The 18,902-nt window shown below is 32.6% G+C and overlaps 1 protein-coding gene and 1 pseudogene across 1 annotated transcript; one reads left to right on the forward strand and one right to left on the reverse strand.

Annotated features, from left to right (window-relative positions):
* Positions 1-3,797: 3,797 nt before the first annotated feature.
* Positions 3,798-4,585, reverse strand: LOC132944465 (uncharacterized; annotated as a pseudogene).
* An 11,731-nt stretch (positions 4,586-16,316) lies between these two features.
* On the forward strand, positions 16,317-18,031 carry LOC132945593 (zinc finger BED domain-containing protein 5-like). Its single transcript, XM_061015364.1, has 4 exons — positions 16,317-16,458; positions 16,583-16,926; positions 16,995-17,535; positions 17,649-18,031. The coding sequence occupies exons 1-4, from the start codon at positions 16,317-16,319 to the stop codon at positions 18,029-18,031; spliced, it is 1,410 nt and encodes a 469-aa protein (XP_060871347.1).
* Positions 18,032-18,902: the final 871 nt, after the last annotated feature.

Below are 18,902 nucleotides of genomic sequence, written 5' to 3' on the forward strand. Positions count from 1 at the left end.
AATCGAAGGTCTAATGAAGACGAATATTCAAACAAATGTGGAAAAACACACCAAGAGTGTAGTGTGTGTAACTTATGAAAATGCATATTAGCCGGGGGCGATAAGGTTAGGGATCATGATCATTTGACGGGCAAATTCAGGCAGACATTGTGCTTGAAGTGTAACTTGGAGTTACAACAGCCTAAATTTGTCACCATTTTTTTCATAATCTCTCAAACTACGACTCGCACTTCATAATATCTGAACTTGGTTATGACACCCAGGCTATCAACGTTATACCGAACAGTGAAGAGAAATTTATATCTTTCTTGAAATATATAAGTAGTACCTTCTCTGTTCGGTTTATCGACACGTTCAGGTTTATGGCGTCAAACTTGTCGTCCCTGGCTGAAAATTTGGTTACACCCGAACATGAGAACTTCCGTGAGACATTTTGTCGCCAGAGATATGCCGCTCGTGACACGTAAGGGGGTGTACCCGTACGAGTACACGGATAGTTGTGAGCGGCTGGAGGAGAAACGAATACCGAGGAAAATAGAGTTTTATAGTACATTGACGGAGACCAGGATAAAGGAGAGTGACTTTGAGCATGCGAAGGAGGTCTGGGACCACTTTGGTTGCAGGGCGCTAGGCGAATATACTGATTTATATTAAAAAATCAACGTTTTATTGTTGACGGACGTCTTTGAAAATTTTCGTGATGTCTGTATGAAGACATACAATTTAGATGCAACACACTACTTCACCACACCCGGGCTGAGCTTTGACGCAATGTTGTAATTTACAGGTCAAAAGTTGCAGCTGCTGACTGATTATGACATGTTTTTAATGTTTGAAAATGGTTGGTATTAAATATTATTATTTTTTTAAAATATTATTTAAAATATATATACATATATACTAATCTTATATATTTGTATAGGTATTCGTGGTGGATTGGTACAGGCAAGCATGAGGTACGCGAAGGCGAATAATATAAAGACCCCGGACTATGACAAGACTAAGGATAAATCGTGGTTGATATATCAGGACTGTAAATATATTTATTTTTTTTTAATTTTCTCAAATTTAAACTTTAAACTTTAGAGGTAATTATCTCTATGGTTGGGCTATGAGTGAGTACATGCCATACGGGGACTTCAACTGGGTTGATTCCCACTTGAACGGATTGAGTGAGATATCACCAACGTCAGATAAGGGGCGAGTATACGAAGTCGATGTATCATACCCAAAACACTTGCACGATCATCATAACGACCTGCCTTTCCTAGCGCAAAATGGTATACCACCAGGCTCGAAGGTAATAAAATTGATGGCAACGTTTCAGCAGAAGAGGAGTTATATTGATTATAGGAACCTCCAGCAGCTTGTGAAACCAATTTTCAATTTCTTGTTGAGAGTAGTCCAAAATCGAGTTTTTCGATTCATTGTTAATATTTTCTTTGTTCAATGATAATCGAGGTTTATTTGATATTTTAGTTAAAGGATCGATAATTGGTTTTAATGTCTGTGTCATTAATTGTTGAACATTATCCGAACCGGTTTTCAATGCGATATATTTACGTTTAAAACTTTCCTTAGCTTTAATTAGCTCATCAAACACAGTTGTTGCTTCCGCCATGACTACATTTTAAATGATAATATTTATTAGTTGTTTCATCTTATGTAACTACATAAATATCAAATCCAAAACGATAACGCCCGTTATCATGATCGCTATCTTTGCAAATAACAACAAATGTAAACCTCTCACGGTTACAGCATGTAACACAGAAATGCTTAAATTGTGTATACGACATATCACCCGAACGGTGTTGATTGTATACATGTTTTAAATTTGTTTCATCCTGTTTGAATAATACTATTAAATTCGCATTATCACGTATCAGCTGTTTAGGGACTTTTGAGTTACTCTGGGCCAGATAGAATATATCTATTTTACTGTGAAAACCTCGAGCAAAATATTCTCTTATTACGTGTTGCTGTTCACCAATAACATCGTCTATGATAAAAATTGAATTTGGTAAAACTTTCTCGGGTGAAATTACTTTATCATTCTCGAAAAAAGTAAAAATGTTAATACTGTCTATTCCATCAATAATACGTTTTAATAATTTATACTTAGGTTGTTCCATCATTTTGGAGTATATGTAAACGTTTTCAAATCGTAACCCATTTTCACCGACTAGTAGAAAATATATCAGATTGGTTTTACCACACCCCAAGCTCCCAAGTGCCAATGACCTTATCGTATTTGGAAAAAGCTCTCCATGTCTCCGTTGAATTGTCTCGGGAGAATCAATATTATAAATTCGGAGTTTTTTCGATTGCTCGATAAAGCGCATTTTTCCTTAAAGTCAATTTTCACTATAAATACAGATGTTATGTCTGCGAGAGCGTCACATGATGTCTCACGTTCGTAAGCGAAACAATAATAAGGGCTCTGGACTTATTTACTCTGTTATAAATCATTTACCCGTGTAATTATATTTACCTGGTTATAGGTAAGTCACTACAATATATTATTATTATATATTACTAATAAATCCGTTCTAAATTTTATGAATAATTGTTTATAAATTTGCCGGTCCTGGAACTAAATTAAAACAAAGATTAGCACGAGGAGAACGTGGTATAAACAGACTTGACGTGTTGGCCAAAACTAAAAGACGTTAAAATAAACATAACAAAAATATTGTGGTTGATGCCTATAGTGAAAGTGAGTGATAGAGAAAAAATTTGACTATTGAAAGTAGTCAAAAAACAGAAACCCCTAACGTGTGCGTTTAGATCGTGGGAATTATGTGAATATCCATTTTTACCTCAAACACTTCACATTCGTGGAAAGTAAAGACATCCAACAAGTTAGAAAAACCTCGATATGTTATAATCGGTTTTCAGACTGATAGGAAAAATAGCACAAGTAAAGCCATGTCATATTTCGATCATTGTAAAATTAAAAACTTGAAAGTCTATTTGAACTCTGAAGTATTTCCATATGAAGATTTTCAAAGTGACTTTAACAAGAATAAGATGGCAACATTATATCACGGGTATACCGAGTTCCAAAAATCTTACTATGGCCACGACGATGTGACACCTCTATTGAACCGATCAGAATTAAAAAATCTCTCTCCAATTATAGTTGTCGATATGAGCGGACAGAACTACAACGTGAAAATGTCGACAATGGACCTCAGAATTGAATTAGAAGCTGATGAAGCGTTTCCAGCTTCAACTTCAGCATATTGTTTAATATTACATGACCAAATTATAACTTATAATCCATTTAATGGAGAAAGAAGAACCTTGTAAATATTTATTGTGAATATTTATTGTAAACCTTAATATTCATAAATGAAAAAACTTTTTTTATATATCATGTATTTTTTTTTTATTTTTCACATAAATTATTGATTTCTAACAAAAATATTAAAATAGTCTACCTTTTACTTTACGTAATGGTGTTTGGTGTTCAACACAAGTTGATCGAGATGACGGCGGTGTCTTGAATTGAGACGATGTATAGGTTGGCTTGTAAAACTCAGTCTCATCATTTTCGTAGAAAGACTGTTGTAGAAAGACTGTTGTTGGCTACAGTTTTCATCGGGTGACCTTGGACCATCAAATTGATCAATCGGCTGGAAAAATAAATATAAAATAATCAATAATTTGTTTTTATTTAAAAAAAAAATATATATATTATATAAATTACCTTAGATAAAACATCATCCTCATCCGTCTGATTAAATCTCTGTTGGGGTCTTTATACAATTTGAAATAGCAGCGTTGACAGGTTAATAGCTTGGTGACATTGATGACAGGCTTCTAAAATTCTCGTCATATGGCTAGAATAATATGAAAAGTATTAAATATGTTATAGGTATATAATATGTATTAATACATTTCTAAATTACCACCGGAGTGTTTTGTGTCTCCAGACCATTCATATAAAGTTCAGCTAATTGTGTAGATGCAAACATTTTGATTTGGCTGAGGAATTGGTTTTCACTGGTTTGCCCGACTTCTACGTTGTTAATGAAAATTTGCATTTCATGTACATTTTTAGGCGGTGTATCCACTTGAAGAGTTTTTCCAATCAAATACTCGCAATATTCGTTCTTTTGTTTTTAACTTTGGGTTTGATGAATATTTTTTTTCCCCTATACTCTCAGAAATACTCCATTCCAAGTTCTGTAGCTGAATTAGATCTGAACGATTCAAAAGAACTCTAGATTCTATTACTAAAACATTTACTCCTACATACACCATACTCGACAATTTGAAAAAATCTGTCTCGAGAAATGTATTTCGTTTATATGATGTTGGTATGTCTAGTATAAATGATAGCCCGTTACCCATAAGCGAGAATATGCGTCTTAGAAAATCTGTTGACAACTTCACGTAACGTGAAGAAGTCAATATATGGATGACTGTTTGGAAATCATCAGTCGGATCTAGTCCAACAAGTAAAAATTTTCGAGTGGTAAAGTCCAATGTGTAGGATGCAGAATCTATTAGGGTAGCCGGAGTTGACGGTGGAACGTTTGTAGATGGCAGCGTTGTCAGTGATTGAACCGGCCATGTTATTAATGATTTTAGAACTTATAAAAAATATAAATAAAATCTGAAAATGTATTAAGACTTGAAAAAATAAAAACACTAACAAGAAATAAAATGTACGAGTAGTATAGCATAAGACTCTGAACACACTGAATAAATGTCGACTCTTGCAGGGTCAAGCGTCAAAGGAAACATTATTAGGTAGGAGTAAATTCCTCAATTACAACAGATGAGAAATTGAATAACAACACCTGCCGTAAAAGGTGCAGGTGGACTAATATACAAGGTTTAGAATATACAAAGGTGGTATACATGTATAGTCACAACCCTTGTTGAAGAATGTTATTGTTAACAATATATAGGGTTTATCGGGCCACACAAGACGTTTCATTCCTGTAGAATGTAATTGTACAAGTATATTGTTCTTAAATGTATTAAAAATACTGTATACACTGCATAAATGTATCAACCAGTTATTACATCGAGATGTGTACAATAATATTCATGCAGCTATATACATTAAGAATCATATGGGAAGCATAATATGATATTATCAGGTATGTGGCCCAGTGGGTCAAAGCGTCAATGCTATAGCTCGAGGGTCGATGGTTTGAATCTCTCCAGTCTTTTTTTCATTATTTAATGTATGTCGATCCATGCAAGCATTTTCCTCGTGCGCAAACGTGAGAAATATATGTTGGTCATGTGACGAGTCAGACTGGTGGTGAGGTCGGGTGGTATGTGAGGGTGGAGAGGGGAAATACGTCACGCACGTACAAGATCGGCGACAGCGTAGGTAGAGGTGGAGACGGCGGCGGGGTGGGGTAAATATACGTCACACACGTATGTGACAGGCGGTATGGCTACGACGGCTGCGACGATGTGGGATGTGGGATGTGGTGTTGTTGGGATGTGGGGATGTGGGTTGTGGGGTTGTGGCACTAGAACCACCCTTTTTATACTACTGACGATTTACTAAAAAAACCAAAGACGGTCAAAGAAACCACCACAGTTCCTTATGAAATTCTAATTTACAAAATATAAATTCAAGTATAAAATTCAATTTGTTTGTTTTGTTATTTTATTTTAAAATAGGTTAAATATATAAAAAGTTTTTAAATTTATCTCATCTTGTGTTACTTTGTTTTATGTATAATATTTGACTATATACGTCATTTATATTAGTTATAAATTGTAATTGATGTATAAAATAATGATATGATATACTCGTATAATAAAATTGTACCTTATATAGATATACGTAAAACTATAATAGGACCAAAGCAAACAAATTTAATTTAATTAGGCTTACCAATTCAAGCTAATTGCGTCCTAATTAATTGGTAAAAGAAAATTCCGGAAAATCTTTTTTTAAATCTTAGGGGGCTGGTGACATGTTTCAACAGTCCCCCCCCCCCAAAGTTATTTGCTTATTTTTCATTAAATATGATCATACAAATTATAAAAATAGTCTTGTCACTTCATGCTTATTGCATGCTAATTTTTAGTGCAAAAAAATATGGGATTTCAATATTGGGGGGGGGGGGGGGAGGGGCAGGTGAAACGGACGTCCTGCAGTGCCCATTGTTTAAATGGTTAAGAAACCTTCTATTTGGAAGAGGACGTGTCAAATATTAGTGTTAATCCTTTAAGAACAAAAATATTTACAACATAAAAATAAAATCGAAACTTTTATTACTTATTATATGATAACAATTTTAACAGATCTTAAAAACAATTCATTTAACTCCAAATATATATATACAATTAAATTGTCAAGAACCATAAAAAACAACTTATTGTATACATACCATTTTGCATTATTTTTTCTTCATTATGTATAATACAAAAGGTAATTGTAACAAAATCTTTTTTGGGACATTTTACTTTCTTGATTTTTAATCAAGTAAATATGGTAATTGAAATGAAAAAAGTCTGAATTTTGAAAACTTCAAGAATTTGTGTTAAATAGAAAAATAATAAAAATGTAACTCAGTAATGATGAGTAGGTGGGTAAATTTTGTTGTTTGTTTTTTGTTAGATTTACATTGGCTAGGAGAAGTGCAGCGAAGATTTTCAGAACTTAATTTCCAATCGTTAATTCACTACAAAGCTGTAAAGCTGAAGAACATCAAAAAATGTACAATCAAATTTGTTTTAATTTTTTTTCTGAAGTGAAATAACTATTAAATATAATGTTCTAAATTATTTCAGAAACCTTTCAGCAGCTCTCAAGTTTTTAGCTTATTTTTCATTAAATACAGGCATGCAAATTATAAAAATAGTCTTGCCAATTCATGCTAATTGCATGCTAATTTTAAGTCCAAAAAAAATCTGGGATTTCAATACGGGGGGGGGGGGGGGGGGGGGGTGAAACGGACGTCAATGCAGGGTAATATTAACATGTATGACTAACGGTGCTGTGCTTAACCCCCAGGGCCTACGATAGTGTTAATCCGGGCCTAAGATGTTATTTTTTTATCACGAAGAAAAAATGTTTTGATTAAGTAGGGTAAAAAAGGGGAAAAATAATAAAAATGTAACTCAGTAATGATGAGTAGGTGGGTAATTAAGCTAGCTTTAGTATAAAATATTAATGAGAGAGATTTGATATCACACCCAAGTGGTATAACTATTTGAATCCATAAAAACATCGGCGTGAACAGTCCCAAAATTTATATTTTTTAATTTTACTCCTAAACTATGATAGCTAGAAAGTTGGTTAATAACTCATTAAAAAGAGATTATCAAGCAGATGCTAAATGTGGAAGCGTGCTAATGTTGTTTAATTTTTCACAGATAAAAAAATAGTTATTTTTCACTAGATTTTCATTTAGTGAGGTAGATTTCCGAAACTGGAGAACGGATTTTGTTGTTTGTTTTTTGTTAGATTCACATTGGCTAGGAGAAGTGCAGTGAAGATTTTCAGAACTTAATTTCCAATCGTTAATTCTGTATCGTAAATTTGTTTTAATTTTTTTTAATGTTCTGAAGTGAAATAACTGTTAAATATAATGTTCTGAATTATTTCAGAAACGTTTCAGCAGCTCCCCAAAGTTGTTCGCTTATTTTCATTAAATATGGTCATGCAAATAATAAAAATAGTCTTGCCAATTCACCTAATTTTAAGTGCAAAAAAAATCTGGGATTTCAATACGGGGGGGGGGGGCGGTGAAACGAACGTCAATGCGGGGCATTTTCAACATTTTCCGCAACTTATTTCATCGTTTGATTCTTGTCGTTCCTTACCTCGTGAAGCTGAAACTGCTGAATGGTGATCTTTCAACCAAATCTGAGAATGTGCCGAAATCAAATACAAAAAAATCCTATGTTCAAAAGTGGGTATCCGAAAAAGGCATCAATTTTTCTCCTACAGAAACCTTGGCGGAACTAAGAGAAAAAGTAAAAATGGCAAAACCGCGTGAAAAACGATACCAGTTGGACAAGTTGGCATATCAAATGGGGCATGAAGTGACCAGACTTCCGCCTTATCACTGCAAATACAACCCGATTGAACTAATTTGGGCGCAGGTAAATGGTGAAGTCGCAACCAAAAATACAACATTTAAAATAGCCTACGTCAAAAAACTTATGCACGAAACCATAGATGCAGTTAGCACAGAAAAATGAGAAAAATGTGTAAGACACGCAGAACAACTACAAAATAAGGATTTTGAAAAAGAAGGATTCAGAGATTGCATATTAGAACCCATAATTTTAACAATCGACCCCAACGACAGCGATTGTAGCAGCAGTGAAGACGAAGACTACTTTTGACGATATATTTTTTTTTATTATGGTACATCGGGCTTACGTTACATTTTTACGGCCGTCACTTCTACGTTTTTTTTTTGATTTTCCTCGCGACACACGTATATTATAGTTTTGTTTGGTAAATATTCATGCCGGATTGATGGCCTACTATTGTGAATAAAAAAAAAAAAAAATAATAATAATCGATTGAGGGCACAATAGGTGCTGGCCAGCGGATGGGTGTAAAATATTACCCCAATTGGGTTTTTAAAACAATTAAAATTCAAAAATAATACTTATAAATATATAATCAACAAGAAAAAGAAAATAATATAAAAATCAGGCAATCCGTGGTCAGGCGGTGAAGTGGTACGGTGTGGTGAGTGGTTGCTGCAAAAAAAAAAACTGTAGATGGTGAGTAATTGATGGTGGTAGGCGTAGTCGGTGGTGGTAACGGTACAAAACGATGGTACAATCCAAAACGATGTGGGTGGCAACAAGTGTTGGGAATAGATAACTAAAAAATTATCTAGATAAGATAAGATAATTTTAACAAAATATTATCTAGATAAAAATAAAGATAACATAAATGTAATTTATCTAGATAAAGATAAATACAACAATACATTTATCTAGATAAATATCTAGATACATATCATTTTTGTACACTTATTTTTAATGTTTTTTAGTATTTTTGTAATATTAGATATATATTAATATAATGACATAATATTTATAATAACAACGGATTGAGCCTTCAAATGTAACTATTTGAATATTATAGCTAGAAGAATGAAACATCAAAACATTTAAACCAATACTTGGAATACTGGTATTGGTTTGAATGTTCAAAATTATATAGTTAGCTAACTCTTTATTCTTTAAAAGGTACTATAATAATTCTACCCCTACTTAGTTATACAAACGCATACAATAATGAATTAATAATAATTTATACATTTTAATACAAACTAATCAAGTAAAAAATTATTTATTTGTATTATCTCAAGGAAAAGTTGGTTCTAAATAAATATTGTCAAATGCCTCTGTATGCACTTATAGGCTATAGCCACTTGTAAATCATATTAAACCAATATAAAAAAGGATAAACTTCACCTTAAATATTTAAAAAACATATACATAGTAAATATTACATAATAATCAATGTTTGGTAAGAAATAGTTGAATGCTAAAATATAAGCGTATTGTTTTATTATTGAATACAACGTTTTTAATAGTTTATAAAACAAAATATAAATTATAAAATTACAACTGCAAAATATTAATAAAAAAAAATATTTTCAATAATTTTAATAATAATTATAATATTAGTACCTGTATACAATATAGCCTTGTTTAAGTTACTTAGATCAGTTAATCATAATAATAATACTATTTCAAAAAACGCACTGCATAGCGCATCGACGCATTGTTATCAGAGGTTCAACCGGTTTTCATCAGTGTTCTGGTGCGTTCTCATTTCTACGAAGTTAATTTTAATTTATTTTGAAAATGGATGGGGAAATAAACCTATACCTAATTAATTGTAATAAGCTTATGATTTATGGCTAGTAGAGAACGATGTATAGTGCATGCCCGCACACAGGTTCTCGTATTATCGTAATACCGTAGTTGACAATAATAACAAGAAATATATTCTTCTAATTTTATAAATAATTTATATTATTTAAGAATTTTAGTAACATTGGTTTTATAATTGTGTAGGGGTACTATAATATTTATCTAGATAAATTTATCTATATAAGCCAATTTTTTATCTAAGATGAACATTAGATAAATCGTAACATAATTATCTATATACTCTAAAAGATAATTTTTTTCAAAAAATCTTATCTAGATAATTTATCTAGATAATTTTATCTAGATAATTCCCAACACTGGTGGCAACAAAACGAACAAAAAAGACGAGCACAACCACGATCCACAGCAGCGCGTAATGTCGCAATCTCAGCGATAAGACATGATGGGAGGAGAGTAAAGGTGTACGGTGTACGTACCAATGGTGGAAGACGGCGATTACAGATTAATTGTCCCGACACATAGTATACAATGAGCTTAAAATAGAAAAAACCCAAGAGCTGGTTCGTGCATGTTCGTTGTGTTATTAATTAAGACTAGATGTTTATAGATTCATTTACGAAATGAAAATGAGTGGGTACATAATGTTTTAAACAGTCAAATTATATGATTCAAACTGCGGACACTGTTTATGTCTTTATGTATACTTGCTTCTTTTGCTAGTATTTATTATCATAGCATTGTTTAATTTTTGTTGGTTGCTATAAGGTAAGAATTATTTACGTGTCTTTTCTTCTTATTATCTTCTTATTATTGTTTGAAATATACATATTTTGTTTACTCAAATAATAGGTTTGATTAAAAATGACTGGTGTTACTAGAGGAAGGAAAACAGTAAGTACCTAGTATTATAATATAACAAAGTCTTGGAAATATGTTTCTATAACATTGCGAAACCATCGGTGATTGCGGATGAATAACGTTTACAGTTTCAAATAAAAATGTAGTTTAAATCGACACCCCCCCACCCCCCTGAGACGGTAGAAGACGAGTCAGAAGATAGAGATGAAGTCATTTACAGTCAACTCTAACAATGATCTGAAAAAAAATGAATAAAAAATAAAAAACCACTTATTGCCTACTCCTCGTATAGCTCCCTAAAATAAGGCTGGCCAATCATCCGCTGAGGCCTCCTTCAACTGACCCAAATCGTAACTATAACGTACCTATAGATACTTAGATAAATGGTCTTTATAAACCTTCCGACATTCCTTTGAATAATCAAAACATTTTTTTCTTCGTGATAAAAAAATAACATCTTAGGCCCGGATTAACACTATCGTAGGCCGTGGGGGTTAGGCACAGTAACGTTAGTGCATACATGTTAATAAATGTTGATAAATTTGGATCAAACTATTACTAGGAGTTTGTTAGATACATCCGACACTATAGTTAATCAGTTAGATTTCATTACTGCCTTGAGGTTCCTACCCGAATTCTCAGGAGGGAATGAAACGGACCTAGCATCTTTTATTTCGCAATGTGAATTTGTATTTTCCAAAATACCTGATACAATGACACTTGATATTTTAGGTGCCGTACTCACCAAGTTAAAGGGGAAAGCTTTTGACGCGGTTTGGTATCGGGAGATTAGAAGTTGGGAAGAATTAAAATCGCATTTGGGAACAATATTTAGTACAACCCATTCATTACAATACTTACGTGGGCAGCTAAATACTATGAGGTTAGGTCAGTATGAATCAATAAAAGATTAGAAACAATAATAATAATAATAACATTGTTTTTATTTTAAAGATTCCACTAGTGTATCAACATGTTTTAAGTTTATATAATTTAATACCACTTCCAGTGTGGGAAACTATACATCTCGTACGTATGCGAACGGTTGTCGTAAACACCAGTTAAATGAGATAGAATATACATGGTAAACATAAGCGAGTAAATTGCGCAGTGGTGTGGTTGACGTTAAAGATACGACCGTTTCGAGTTCGAATCCCGATTCGGCAAAAAAGTTTTTAAATTATTTTCCTCGCACGGCGGCGGCTAATTGATAGGGAAGAGTGGCGGGGGGAATATCGCATAAGTGCGTGATTGATGGCGGGGAAGATACTGGAAGAGCGGGGCAGCGGGGGGAATGTCGTGTACGTATGTGATAGATCTGCTCAACCCTACTACTAATAATATCATTGTGATAAAAAAATCTTTACGTATTAAAATATATTTAAATTATAAAAAACTTTTTAATACCTAGGTATAAATATATATATAATATATATCTATAAAATAAAATAATATATTCTTATTTATTAATAAACTAATTGTACATAGGTAGAACGATTCGAATATCTACACTAATGATATTATGTACTTATATTGTTTTTGTAAAGTTGAAATATATTGAAAAAACTTGAACTTTTTTTCCGTGTAGATATGGCTGAGGTTTCTCTAGTATTAACGGTTCTGTCACAACTGAATATATTTTGACTCTACTCAATATACCATGTTGATTCGTAGATTCTGCTGATGGGAGAGAGTTGTTGTTGTTAATTTTAAAAGCGTAATATCAATGATGATTTATGCACCCTCGATAATTAATTAAACGAACACTAAAGACTCAGTCAAAAGTAAAATAATACAACAGGACCGGTGTCCGTCGCAATCAGCGTACCAGTCACCATGGCGGCCTGCTCTCTGTTTGACTGAGCCGTTATGGAACATTTTTTTTTTTTTTTGTAATATAAATGATGATTTATGCACCCTCCATAGTTAATTAAACGAGCACTTATGCAACAGATTTCTATAACTATGCTTTGAAAGGATATTGATACTATTTAACTAACAATTATTACTGTTGGTTATACATATTACAATAGGTCTAATTTCGTATATTTATTTATATTTGCGTTTAGCAATTATTATTGTAACAGATATTAATTTTGATGAATTGAACTGTAGAAGGGTTATTAGACCGAAATGGTCTAAGTTTAGCTACATTTTAATTATGATTAAGAGGTGGCTACAGTGGCGTCGATAAAATTTATTCGAAAGTATTATTAATATAATTTTACCAACACCGTCACAGTGTACCACAGCTAAGTAAAGCATAAAGTACTACATCAGTCACACATCAGTTACATAGCTAACCCTAACGGAATTTAGCTAGAACTTATAAAATGTTTTAAAAGCAATATCTAAATAAATAAGAAAAAAAAATTTAATTTGTAAGCGATGAAGAATCTAACCATAGATGTAAGTACAAAATATAATTTTTTTTATATATATTTTATTTTTTGTATATTAATACTAAATTATGCTGGTTTGGTATTATACCTACAGATGTAATTGAATACAGTGTATATATTTTTACTAGATTTTCATCAATAAAAAAAAAATGTATAATTTTTTCAGAACGATTATAATAACGAAAGTATGAATAATGAGGTTAAAACAGTGAAAAAACAGAACATAATATGTAAAAAAAAAACAAAAGAGATGTAAAGTCAAATAAAAAAAAAACAGGGGGATGGAGTGGCCGAGCGGACTAAGGCGTCGGCTGTGACGCAGCCGACCCGAGTTCGATTCCTTGGCCGCCGGCGGCATTTTTCTTCGGACAAGTCACGGTGTCCTGTTTTTTTTTTTTTTTTTATTATTTTTTTTATTAAGGCGTTCCTAGCTGGAAAAGCTATTTAAGCCTATTGATAATATACATACAATTTTCTTTTTACATAAGTGCGATAATAGTGCTAATATTAAGTTTGAAGATATAATTAAATAATAAATATTAAATAAGATAAAATATTAGTATTAAATATAGGTTAAAACTAGAATTTTTCTGGCTTGATGTATACGATGTGGCAGTGATTAGTGGTAGGTCATTTAATTCGGTCGTGGGGTCTTCCTCTCTTGAGACGGCGAATTTTTGGTGGTCTTTCGACTAAGTTGTAGTGGGCGGTGCCATTTGATTTCGTAAGAGAATGAAAGAATCTATTTGCTAGATGATTTAAGTGCTCGTCAATAGTAGGGATATTCAAGTCCTTATGCAGGGCTTTGTTGCGTACGAACCAGGGTGCATCAGTTATTATGCGGAGTATTTTGTTTTGCAAAATTTGAATTTTATTTAAGTGGCTATTGGCACAACTGCTCCATAGAGGACTTGCGTATAATATTAAAGGTCTCAGTACTTGCTTATATAATATAATAAGTGAGCATTTTTTACTAATAGTTGATTTTCTATTTAGTATTGGGTAAAGAACCCCTAGTCGTTGGTATGCTTGCTGAAGTTTAGCCGATATGTGAGGCCACCAGTTTAGTTTCTTATCGAGGATAACACCTAAGTATTTTACCGACGATTTCCAACCTATTGGCTCGTTGTCAAACTTACTGGTTGAGGTGTTTGTGTTCTGCGTAGGGCAAAAATACCGCTTGGCTTTTTGATGGGTTTATTATAATTTTCCATTTTAGGCACCATATTGAAATTTTATTGAGATGATTTTGGAGTGCAGTGGTAATTTTCTGAGTATCCGAAGAATTGCAGTAGATGGTGGTATCGTCAGCAAATAGGGCGATGTTTGTGTCCATAGTTTGTGGAATATCTGAGATGTAAAAATTAAACAGAATAGGTCCTAGTTTGGATCCCTGAGGAACTCCAGCTTGAATAGGTCTGCAAGATGTCACGGTGTCCGGAGAACAAGTGCCGCCATCCCCCACCCGGGCATGGCAGATACCTACGGGTGCCCAATAAAAAATTCTGCCAAACACAACACACACGTGTAAAAACCCTACCGTTACAAACCCTACTACCTATAATCATAAAACCTCACAATCAGCTAATGGCCATAGTCGCCGGCTTTAAAGACCAATAAAAAAAAAAAATAAAAAAATAAAACAATGACTAAAAAAGTATGTAAAATAAAACATTTACAATATAAAAAAATTAAATAATTTTTTTTTTATTTTGTATTAGAATAGTTTGCTAAAAAATGAAAAAAATGAAACCTATATCGTAAATACTATTACAGTAAAACAAGCAGATTGTTTGATAAATATTAAATCACCTGCAACGGATGATAAAAGTACTGAATATTGGACAATTTCGGACTATAAGACCAACAATATTAAGAATGTTGATGCTCAAGACAGGTAAAATATTATAATATTTTCCTCAGTCAATATATGAAATAGTTATTTATAAGCTCCTTTTAATATATAAATAAATATTTGTAATGTAAAATACTTGTATTTTTTTTTTTTAATAATATTACAATAAGATTTTAAAAAATATTATAGATGGAAAGAAGCTAAATGCAGTCTTAATATATCAATAACTGAGCAGGCAAAGGACTTGGAGCTTAAGAATGATTTATCAGAGGTAGTTCAAACTATATTTACACGATTTATGTTCAATCCTAAGAAGAAAATAAGAAGATCTAAATTGCCAAATGCTTAGTCATGTATTGATTTATGATGTTATAAAAAATAAATGTAAGTATATTATATAATTCAGTGTTGTGTATAGATAACTTTATTTGAATGTTGTCTTGTGATATACACTAAAATAAAATTATCTGTAAGTAGGATGAAAAAGAGATTTCTGGAACCTCAACCTGCTGGCTCAACCCTATACCTGATGTGAGCCATCCGTGTATACCTTTTGCTCAACCCATGGGTTGAGTTAATCTATCACATACGTTTACGACATTCCCCCGCCACCCTGCTCTTCCTATAAAACCCTTGCCGATCATCCCCACCATCTATTACAGACTTATACGATATACCCTCACCACCCAGCTCTTCACTATCAATTAGCTGCCGCAGCGCGTGGAAAATAATTTAAAAAAATTTATTTACCTGACCGGGGATTCGAACCCGAGTCGGTAGCTTCTCAAACGACAACCGCACAGCTGCGGAACTTACTCGCATATGCTAAAATAGTATATTCTATCTAATTTAACTGGTGTTTACGACAATCGATCGCATACGTACGAGATGTATAATTTCCCCCCCCCCCCCACCCCCACCACTATACCTTACCATGGGCCACCACGAACAAACGTGAGCCCGCCACCGCGTCATCATAATATATACGTTGTCAGTTATCACATTGGCGTTAACATAATCTTTAAATGTATATATATATTATTTATACGTATTCATTCGTCTAGACCAGTGGTTTTCAACCGGTGTGCCGAGAAAATTCTATTAATAGAGTTAATTTTGTATTTTCCAGTATTATTATCGATATTCGATGAAAACTTATAACAAACAAATATAAAGACAGGCTAATCATTAATCGAATACGTATAATAAATGTATAATAGTATTTAATATTAGTTTGCCCGTTGCAGCCGTACCGATAACTATACGTCGCGTCGCAGAATATTGTGTTTTTAATGACTTTTGTCCTACATAATATATTTTAAATAATTCTTATTTGTTTTATAATGGATGCATTTATAATTCGTTTAACTGACAGCACTTCAGTGAGTGAACAATCAAAGAAAAAAATCAAATTAAATATCAGACGTCAATATCATGAAGATTATTTAAACATAGGATTTTCTTGGTCTGGAAATGTGACGAAAAGTATGTGGCGAAAAACTATCAAATGAATCAATGGTTCCAAGTTAACTAAAACGTAATTTTTCCACCAAGCATTCTCATTTGGTTGATAAAAATGCTTCATATTTTCAACGTTTACTAAAATCAGAAACACGACAATCTGAAAAAATGACAAAAATAGTGACCATTTCTGATAAAGTTCAAGAAGCTAGCTATCTAGTAGCAGACCTTGTAGCTAAACAAATGAATCCACACACTATAGCAGAAAAACTTATTTTAGCTGCTTGCCGTGAAATCTTAAAACTACTTTTTGGCAAAGAAGCTGAAAAAGAAGTATTAAAAATTCCTATATCTGACAATACTATTAGTAGGCGTATAGAACACATGTCTGAAGATATTAAAGAACAAGTATTGCAACAATCCCGTGACTCTTCATTATTTGCATTACAACTAGACGAGTCAACTGACATAAGTGGACAAACACAACTTTTGGTATTTATACGCATAGTTGCCAATGAAGACATTGTGGAAAATTTTTTTGTTGTAAAACACTTTCTGAGACAACTAAAGATGAAGACATTTTCAAAATCGTGGACCATTATCTGAAATTTGCCAATTTACCATGGGATAAATGCATTGGAGTATGTACCGATGGAGCTCCCGCGATGACTGGCTCAGTCAAAGGCTTTATTTCTTTTGCCAAGAAAAAAAATAAAAATATTATTTTTACTCGTTGTTTTCTACATAGAGAAGCCCTTGTGACAAAAACATTGGTAGGTGATTTAAAGGAAGTTTTGGATCAAGTTGTAAAAGTGATAAATTATATTAAAAGTAGTCCACTTAAGTCAAGGTTGTTTGAAAAAATGTGTGAAGGTATGGATTCAGATAACTCAAAATTACTTTATCACAGTGCAATAAGATGGTTATCAAGAGGCCGGGTATTATCACGTTTTTATGATTTGAGTGAAGAAATAATTGTATTTTTAACAATAGAAGAATCGAAATACGAGTTTCTTGGAGATGAAAAGTGGTGGACAAAGGTTTCTTTTTTAACTGATATTTTTGAACTTTTGAATAAATTAAATACAAGCATGCAAGGCCGTAACGAAAATATCCTAACATCATCCAAAAAATTATGGCTTTTAATGAAAAATTAACTCTGTGGAAAACTCAAGTTGACCAAAATAAATTAACTATGTTCTCATGAACTGCAGAGCGAAATGTAGACGTCAGTCTCATATCGTTAATTAGCGAATCTATGATGTTACTGAAAGAAAAATTGACGAAATACTTTCCCAGCATAAATGTTGAAGACTATGACTGGGTGCAGAATCCATTCAGTGTATCAGTTAATGAGGTAATTGGTTTGACATTCGCGGTAGAAGACAATCTTATCTCACTGAAAAATGATCGAACAATGAAGCTAAAATTTAAAGAAATGACGTTTAGCAAATTTTGGATATATGCTCAAGCTGAATTTCCTGAAACATCTATAAAAGCAATAACAGTTTTACTACCATTCTCCACATCATATCTATACGAACAAGGATTCTCAGCAGTCACCACAATAAAAAGTAAAAAAAGAGAAAAACTTTGATCCGTAGGAGAACTGAGAGTGAGCTTGTCGACAGTTCGTCCTAGAATAAAACGTTTGTGCACCACACGTCAAGCACAAATATCTCATTAATCGGTATATTTTTATTTCGTTGTACATTATTATCATATAAAATAAATATTTCTGCTAACACATTTTTTCATCATTGTTTTAATTTATTTCACAATAATTAACCCTCTAATAGAGTAGATTATAAATAGTGTACCTATATATGTATAAATATTATATATCTAAATATATACTAGGTATTATATCACGTATAATATGAATTGGTGTGCCAATTAATAAACGATGTGAATGTAGAGGGATGGATGACCTATAATGTAAAGTTCCCCTAAACAGCGCCACGATAACAGCACAAAAAAAAAAACAAAGGTTAAACTAAATATTGGCAATGTGTCATGTTGATGTTATATTAGCGATTCATCACTGCTTAGTGCCGTAGCACCCCAATAATTTGAACCTAACCTAACCTAACCTAACCTATAGTTGCACCACTGTCACTTTGTTGATCTATTTGACGTACGACACCCTTTAATTCAGAAAACCCTAATTTATTTTTAAGTTTTTATTCTTTAGAAATACAACATACATTTTTAATTTTATATTCTAAACAACTTTATATTTTGTACCTCATAATTTAAACTTTTTTATTTTTTTACAATTTTTAAATTGATGTACCTGTTACATGCAATGAAAACAATGATTTGAATCAATGAACGACTTTGAACTTAATTGTACTGGTTCACTTCAAATTATTTAATTAATAAGAACATTACATATTATATATTGTAGCCGGTGCGCAGAGAGCGCGTATGTTCGTTACGCCGCGGCCGATCATATTACTACTAAT

This window comes from Metopolophium dirhodum, chromosome 5 (assembly GCF_019925205.1).
Source record: "Metopolophium dirhodum isolate CAU chromosome 5, ASM1992520v1, whole genome shotgun sequence".
NCBI classification, from domain to species: domain Eukaryota; kingdom Metazoa; phylum Arthropoda; class Insecta; order Hemiptera; family Aphididae; genus Metopolophium; species Metopolophium dirhodum.